This window comes from Leuresthes tenuis, unplaced genomic scaffold, assembly GCF_036924035.1.
Source record: "Leuresthes tenuis unplaced genomic scaffold, fLeuTen1.0.hap1 SCAF_16, whole genome shotgun sequence".
In the NCBI taxonomy this organism is placed as follows: domain Eukaryota; kingdom Metazoa; phylum Chordata; class Actinopteri; order Atheriniformes; family Atherinopsidae; genus Leuresthes; species Leuresthes tenuis.
Window position 1 is genome coordinate 2,882,297 of NW_027325370.1, and position 8,475 is coordinate 2,890,771.

The 8,475-nt window shown below is 44.1% G+C and overlaps 1 protein-coding gene across 1 annotated transcript; it reads right to left on the reverse strand.

Annotated features, from left to right (window-relative positions):
* Positions 1–1,518: 1,518 nt before the first annotated feature.
* On the reverse strand, positions 1,519–8,070 carry icmt (isoprenylcysteine carboxyl methyltransferase). The gene is made up of 5 exons (XM_072366779.1): positions 7,724–8,070; positions 7,064–7,152; positions 5,529–5,698; positions 4,739–4,956; positions 1,519–3,643 (listed from the first exon to the last, which is right to left on the reverse strand). Exons 1-5 carry the CDS (start codon positions 7,940–7,942, stop codon positions 3,464–3,466), a joined length of 876 nt encoding a protein of 291 aa, XP_072222880.1. The 5' UTR covers positions 7,943–8,070; the 3' UTR covers positions 1,519–3,463.
* Positions 8,071–8,475: the final 405 nt, after the last annotated feature.

Sequence of the window (8,475 nt, forward strand, 5' to 3'; positions counted from 1 at the left end):
AACTACCAGGATGCTGCCGTTTTATACGGTTAACAGGTAAAAACTACCAGGATGCTGCCGTTTTATACGGTTAACAGGTAAAAACTACCAGGATGCTGCCGTTTTATACGGTTAACAGGTAAAAACTACCAGGATGCTGCCGTTTTATACGGTTAACAGGTAAAAACTACCAGGATGCTGCCGTTTTATACGGTTAACAGGTAAAAACTACCAGGATGCTGCCGTTTTATACGGTTAACAGGTAAAAACTACCAGGATGCTGCCGTTTTATACGGTTAACAGGTAAAAACTACCAGGATGCTGCCGTTTTATACGGTTAACAGGTAAAAACTACCAGGATGCTGCCGTTTTATACGGTTAACAGGTAAAAACTACCAGGATGCTGCCGTTTTATACGGTTAACAGGTAAAAACTACCAGGACGCTGCCGTTTTATACTGTTAACAGGTAAAAACTACCAGGATGCTGCCGTTTTATACTGTTAACAGGTAAAAACTACCAGGATGCTGCCGTTTTATACTGTTAACAGGTAAAAACTACCAGGATGCTGCCGTTTTATACGGTTAACAGGTAAAAACTACCAGGATGCTGCCGTTTTATACGGTTAACAGGTAAAAACTACCAGGATGCTGCCGTTTTATACGGTTAACAGGTAAAAACTACCAGGACGCTGCCGTTTTATACGGTTAACAGGTAAAAACTACCAGGACGCTGCCGTTTTATACTGTTAACAGGTAAAAACTAACAGGACGCTGCCGTTTTATACTGTTAACAGGTAAAAACTAACAGGACGCTGCCGTTTTATACTGTTAACAGGTAAAAACTACCAGGATGCTGCCGTTTTATACGGTTAACAGGTAAAAACTACCAGGATGCTGCCGTTTTATACTGTTAACAGGTAAAAACTAACAGGACGCTGCCGTTTTATACTGTTAACAGGTAAAAACTACCAGGATGCTGCCGTTTTATACTGTTAACAGGTAAAAACTACCAGGATGCTGCCGTTTTATACGGTTAACAGGTAAAAACTACCAGGATGCTGCCGTTTTATACTGTTAACAGGTAAAAACTAACAGGACGCTGCCGTTTTATACTGTTAACAGGTAAAAACTACCAGGATGCTGCCGTTTTATACGGTTAACAGGTAAAAACTACCAGGATGCTGCCGTTTTATACGGTTAACAGGTAAAAAAACTACCAGGATGCTGCCGTTTTATACGGTTAACAGGTAAAAACTACCAGGATGCTGCCGTTTTATACGGTTAACAGGTAAAAACTACCAGGATGCTGCCGTTTTATACGGTTAACAGGTAAAAACTACCAGGATGCTGCCGTTTTATACGGTTAACAGGTAAAAACTACCAGGATGCTGCCGTTTTATACGGTTAACAGGTAAAAACTACCAGGATGCTGCTGTTTTATACGGTTAACAGGTAAAAACTACCAGGACGCTGCCGTTTTATACTGTTAACAGGTAAAAACCACCAGGATGCTGCCGTTTTATACGGTTAACAGGTAAAAACTACCAGGATGCTGCCGTTTTATACTGTTAACAGGTAAAAACTACCAGGATGCTGCCGTTTTATACTGTTAACAGGTAAAAACTACCAGGATGCTGCTGTTTTATACGGTTAACAGGTAAAAACTACCAGGACTGGATGAACAGGTAAAAACTACAGCTGCTCATCTCTAAACACGTCCCAATAAATAACTGAAGGAATGTGGCTTTACACCTTTAATTCTTTCATAAAGAAGGATTTTCTTTGTCTTAAACCTCTAAATAAGAAATGCAGGATCACCTTTTGGTCCACATACAACTGCTCGGATGCACTGAGGAACATCCCTGCTTTAAACCGCTTCAGTCCGCTCAGCTGAAGCAGTTCAAACCAGTTCAAATGTTCAGAATCATGAGGTTAATTCACTGTTCAGCTGTTTAAACGGAACCCAGACTAATGCGACTCGTAGACCGACTCTGGCCGTGGCTACAAACAGATGCAACACCTAAAAGACTGGAGATGCCGTTTTTAGCGACTCAGTCCGGGTCATTATGGGTCCAGAAGCTATGAGGGGGTAAAGGAGCTGGTGCAGAGTCAGGGGTGAAGACATTAAGGGACGCCAGGATGAAGACGCCGCTGAGGCGTCTGAAATCCAGCGCAGATCTGCCGTCTTTGGTGCCTCAGGAGTTAAACTCAAGTGCAAAACGCCGCCTTTAAACTCCTGATTGTTGTGGTTTGAGGTTTCTGGCTCCTGACGGAGCATCAAACGGTCGAATGGATCGTGGTGAGAGCACAGCTGAGGGTCCAGAAGCAGCACCGTGGGGCTCTGAGTCAGCATCAGTGAACTGTTGAGCCCAAATCATCTGGTGCACATGAAGGAATGGCAGCAGCACCGAGATGAAAGCTGAGGATTTAGAAATATTAACATTTTCTGAGCTCCTAACAACAGGTTTTAGTAGCAGAAGGTCATTCAAACACGTTAAGGCCTCCGAGTCTGATTAGTTTGGGTTCCTTTTAAGTCAACCACTGGGTGCAAGAACCCCGGAACAATGGAGAGGCGACAGAGTCACATGACATGGCGGCTTCGGCGAGAGACGCCTGCTTTCCCATCGACCCGAAGCAGAAACCTTTGAACCCCATAAACAAGTCCAGAAGATGCAAAGACGGCGCCGTTCCTGGAGATTTTATAGGCATCTGTGAGCCTGAGCGACTCAAATCTGAGACCTGCAGCAGCCCACCTTCACCCGGGAGCTCTCAGGCTCATCCTGCATCCAAGGAGCAGCTGTTTCAGCGGAGAATTCATCATGTTTCCACCAAAGGTCCAGTGTGTCAGACGGAGAGGCATCAAAGCTGAACAGCTGAGGCTGCAAAAGCACCAAAGTCTGCTCGGTTTGAGCGTTTTTGAGCTGTTAAAGTAACACTGTGGACATCTCTGAATGTTGATTGTTCGTCTTTAGGTACCAAAAAATATCAAATTCATGCGATTCTAAGCTAATAAAAAGAGTAAAACTTAAGTTAACAGCTCACCCCCACATGTCACACACTGGAGCTTTAAAAACACGACCGTCCCCAGATTTATGCAGAGCTCAGACAACCGGAAACATTCTGCAGACCTCAAACATCTCCAGACCTTTCCAGAGGGTCCAGAGCAGGATCTTTCCCTAACGAAACAAGTGATGAGTGGAAACACGAAGCCTGGGCAGCGCATGCAGACAGAAACGGGTGGAGCGGGTGGAGTAAGTGCAGGAATACATGTACAGCAGAGGTTTTCTGTTCTTTAACTGGATCCTTGGAGGTTGGTAGAAAAACAGCAGCCCAGCTGCTGATGTGTGTCTGAGCTACAGGCTCTCAGCCAGCGGCAGGGTTTTACCTCCAGAGGGCAGCTGCCACGGCAGACGACACCCACCCACCAGGCCCGACCTGCTTCGGTGCTTTCAGTCCATAATGTCCAGCATCCAGCCTCCGGGACTAGTTGACTCGGATGCCGGAGATGAAGGGCAGCCCGGTGAGAACCCTCTTCTTGTACGCCACGTAGTCCTCAGCAAAGAAGTGGATGAGGGAGAGCTCCTCCTCCTCTATCCGCTCCCGGAAGAAGCGCCAGCTGGCTATCGTGTAGCCCAGGATACAGACGGGGTTACACAGCAGGACCTGCAGCAGCCGACAGTCTCATGAGCAAACACACCAACGCCACGATTTTACAGCTTAAAGGGGAACTCCGGTGTGTTTAAACCTTATTTCTGGCATGAAATACGTTCATCTGCTCACCGAGAACAGTTTGGTGAAAGTCGGCGTCCTTCTGAAGATATTTAGATAACTGGAGATCCATATAACGGAGTGAACGGGGCTTAGAGGATGCAGCCTCTAAATAAGGCATTATCTGTCTTTATTTCACCAATACTTTAAGAAGAATGAATGAATGAACGTGTGCTATAGCTCTGTTAGCTCATAGCTGCTGTTATGTGGCTACTTGCAGCTATAGGAGAGCTAACGGAGGGATTTCTACACAGGCACTCTACTGGGACCACTTCATCCACACGCCCCCCTGCAGCACAGCTCATTCACTCCGGTAAGAACGTCCATCTTACTCAAAATCTGATAAATATCCTGCCACAAAACTATCAGCAGCAAACTCTGTGTGAAGTTAGCCGACTGTCACAGAGCACGGAGTGAATAAACTGTGCTGCAGGGGGACGTGTGGATGAAGTGGTCCCAGTAGAGTGCCTGTGTAGAAATCCCTCCGTTAGCTCTCCTATAGCTGCAAGTAGCCACATAACAGCAGCTATGAGCTAACAGAGCTATAGCACACGTTCATTCATTCATTCTTCTTAAAGTATTGGTGAAATAAAGACAGATAATGCCTTATTTAGAGGCTGCATCCTCTAAGCCCCGTTCACTCCGTTATATGGATCTTCAGTTATCTAAATATCTTCTGAAGGACGCCGACTTTCACCAAACTGTTCTCGGTGAGGAGATGAACGTATTTCATGCCAGAAATAAGGTTTAAACACACCGGAGTTCCCCTTTAAAGCACCAAATGGGCCAAAAACATTTTGGAAGATCTGATATTTCATCTAAAAAATAAAAAAAAGACATTATTGGCCACAGAGGAAGAGGTTTTTTCTTTCCAACTGGACCTGTGGACGCTTCAGAACAAATGTCCTGGAAACCCAAAATAACTGACACTAATCTGAGGAAACATGCACCAAACCTAAATCAGACTGGAACCAAAGGGAATCAGCTGACCTGTGTCCCGATGCTCCAGTAGAACCAGCCCACATAAGACGGGTGTCTGAAGAAGGCGTAGACCCCAGTGGTGACCAGAACGTGGCTCTGGGCCTTCTCGTTCTGCACGATGTGGTTAAAGTTGGAGCCGGCGGTCAACATGGCCGCCTTCCGCAAAGCCTCGCCGCACAGCACCATGAGCAGACCCACCAGGCTCAGCCACTTCATCTGCTTCAGCTCTGTCAGAGGGGCCGGACTCGAGATCAGAACCCAACATTTACCGCTTCATAATGCATCGGATTTAGAGTTTAAACAGTTCAAACCTCTGAACTAATGCAAAGAAGATCTCTGAGCAGCACCTTTGTTGGATAAAACACCATCTCTGCCTCCAAAGATCTTTTAAAAACCTCCAAAATGATCATTTGTGGTGAATTCTATCAGACGTCTGCAGTGTGTTGATGAACTTTACGCAGCCAAAGAGGAATAATCTCATCTACTTTAAAGATAAGAAACTCATGAGCTGCGGCTCAAATCAATGTGTTGCAGCTTCAGTTTTTTATCAAGAGGTTTTGAGAGTTATTTGTACCTTATTCTTAGTTTTAGTCACCTGCAAACGTAAAAAGCTAATAAACCTCTAATAAACCGTATAAAGCTAAGCTAAAGGGTCACATTAGAGGGCGCCACTCTGAATTAAGATGACATTCGCACTCAATCACACTGATAAACTCGTTTTCAGCTCCTTTATGTCGACATTCAAACAAAACAAGCCACTGGTTGCACATGAACCCGAGCAAAGAGAGCGCAGACCGACCTGGAACCGTCAGCTTCTCCACGGTGAACTCCACCCACGAGGACACGGCAGCCAGCGTGTACTCCACGCTGTGGTTGAGCAGGAAGGAGTCCAGCGACAGGCTGCGGGGGTTGATGATGGCCGTCACCAGGTACTCGGAGTAATGGAAGAACGACAGGGAGCACATGTACCTGCAGAGAGCCACCGTGAACACGCACGTTCTACTGCGACAGGTCACAACACACTGTGGGGAAATATGATCTCAGAATACTGTGAAAACACGCTTTTCTCTGCATGTTTTCAGGTAAACGGGATATATGTGCAGAGATTTACTGAAACATGGTCAAACACATGAAAATAAGGCAGAAACAGCAGCTTTAAAGTGAATATCTGGTCTGAGCTCCTTTATTCTCCAACACAGCCTGAACCCTCTGAGACAAGCTTTCTGTCATTTCTTTAAGGAGTCTTCAGGAATAGTTCTCCAGGCTTCTTGAAGGACATCCCAAAGCTCTTCTTTGGATGTGGGCTGCCTTTTGTTCCGTTCTCTGTCAGATGATCCCACACTGCTTCAATAATGTTGAGGTCCGGGCTCTGGGGAGGATTCATCCCTCCATAAGACCTGTTGCCACTGATTTTCAGTCCACTTCTTGTGTCATTTGGCACAGCTCAGCCTTTTCTCCCTGTTTCCCTTCCTTAAGAACGGCTTCTTGACAGCCACCCTTCCATGGAGACCATTTCTGATGAGGCTTGGGCCAACAGTAGATGGATCAGCTGAAGGTCCAGATGCATCTCTCAGGTCCTGTCAGGTCTTTGCTGGATTTTTTCCTCTTTCTTAAGGACATCACTTTCAGATCTTGTTCATCTGCTGTAGATAGTTTTTTAGGCCTGACACTTCTTCTTTTGTCCTCCACTTGTCCAGTTTCCTCAAATGTTTTAAGGACTCACTGCACACCATGCTGAGATATGCCAAGTTTTCAGCTAATAGCTCTTTGGGAATCACCTTGTTGCTGCAGAAATCCTATTTTCTGTCTGTCAAACTGTGTTTTCTTTGCTGTTTTTCATAGATGCAGCTAAAGAAATGGGAACAAATGATGTGTCTTTGTGACAAAGTGCCTAAAGATCCAGTTTAAAACGGCTTCTTTGCTAAGTTGTCTGTTCTGTGTCGACACAACACTGGTTCATCCCTTGAGTTAGGAGCCTTTTTTCTGCCTGAATGGTTCATAGGTCAGAGTTAAGTGGCTGAACAAAGAAAAAACACTGAAAATGCTCAGGAACAAGGACTGAAAATGAGGGGAAAAGCAGAAAATGTCCAAAGAAAAACTCAGAGACCTTCAGAAAGCTGGAGAACTATCGCTCAGGACCATTTTAAAAGATTACAGAAAGTCTGGCTGTTTGGAAGGAAAATATAAAGAAATGAGGGCTGGATCAGGACTTTTAAACAAAACTGTGCAAATGTTACAGTTTTCATGACAAAGTGAAATAAAGTCTCAGTGACACTTTAAGGAATATGTATTTGAAAATAACTGTTGACGAAGTGTGATAACACATGTACATACCAGCCAAAATGTGTCCAAGTTGTTTCAGTGAAGCTTATAATTAAACCACAGCCAAAAGTAACTCCCAGAAAGCAGGCTCTCACTGCAACCTGCAAGGATGGACGACATTCGGGTTAACACAGACCAACTCTGCACATGTCAAGAGATTTTAATCAATAATCCACATAATTGTTCATTTTATGGCGCCGAATTTCTGCCCGAGGTCTGAATATTTGTCTGACACCTCAAGTCATGACAAAGAAGCAAGTTAAATTCAACATCCAACCAAGACTAAACTGAATCGTCGGATTTCTGGGTTGAGTTCAGTGTCACGCATGTTTCCAGGAAATAAACCCTTTAAGCGCTTTATCTCATGAAATTAAATGAAGCATTTCGCATGTGTGCTGTGGTACTTCAGCTTTACGTGACTTAAGTTTCTATTTTGGGCACATCAATACCAGCTGTCGCTCCTCTTCTGCTAATTGGATTAACTCACTTAATACGAAGCTAGTATTAGCAAGCTAGGTGATTAGTAAGTCAACACGAGTTTAGTTAAAGAATCAAGCTTTTTAGACATCACGACAGTAGCCCGGAGCTGATTAAACACTTTAAAAAGGACGTGTGCTCATCAATAAAACAAGAATAAAAGCAGGAAGTTGGCCGACTAACGTCTGTGCTTACCTTGTAAAGAGGTCCTCTGTATATGATCAGCAAAAGGCCGTTGACAACTGCTATGTGGACGCAAATCGCTATTTTCCCAGGTGTTTCTGTCAGATAATCAAAGACCCAGTCAAGATGTCCGAACCACGTTCTGGTTAACGGGATTAAGAGGACGCTGAGCCCTAAAATAAAGCTTTTTACACTAACTCTGCCTTCCAGCACCAACTTACTGCCTGCCATGATGGAAATTCCGTGATGTGCCAAGCGAACTATCGCGATAAGTGAACGGAAAGCTCGAAAATCCTTTGCATGCGAAAATAGTGCTGCATTCGAGGTCCGTCGGAGATGGGACTATCAAAAAAAAGTTTAAACCACAAATTTAAGAAAACACACACTCATCTCCATGTTTGCTTTACTATCGCTTGGATAGTTATGTAGTTCCCTTAAATAAGGAAGAAATGGTTCAGTTGGTTTTGAAAACAACCAGAATTACAGACAAGGAACTCTTGTTGACAATAGAATTTCTAATTTCCGAGTTACCTGTGAATGCAACATTATTTTGGTTTGTTTGAATGAAATAAGAACACACAGATCGTAAAAGTAATTTATTATTGTAACTTTTGAACGTTTTAGTTGTTTAAGTCAACAAAGACTGATAGTAACGAGATTACTAACTGTTCAAATATCGAATGTGTTGAATAGCAGCAACAAATAAAGGTGCAAACAACCATTTTTCAGGAGAAAGGTGATGCCCCCTTCACAAATCAGAAGTC

Bases quoted from the DNA above. Each gene is read 5' to 3' on its own strand.
- icmt (XM_072366779.1), bottom strand. From the start codon at position 7,942: ATGGCAGGCAGTAAGTTGGTGCTGGAAGGCAGAGTTAGTGTAAAAAGC. The intron at 4,957-5,528 runs GTCGGTCTGCGC...CCCCTCTGACAG, and splicing joins GGAGAAGCTGACGGTTCCAG to AGCTGAAGCAGATGAAGTGG. The intron at 3,644-4,738 runs GTCAGCTGATTC...CGGCTGCTGCAG, and splicing joins ACTGGAGCATCGGGACACAG to GTCCTGCTGTGTAACCCCGT.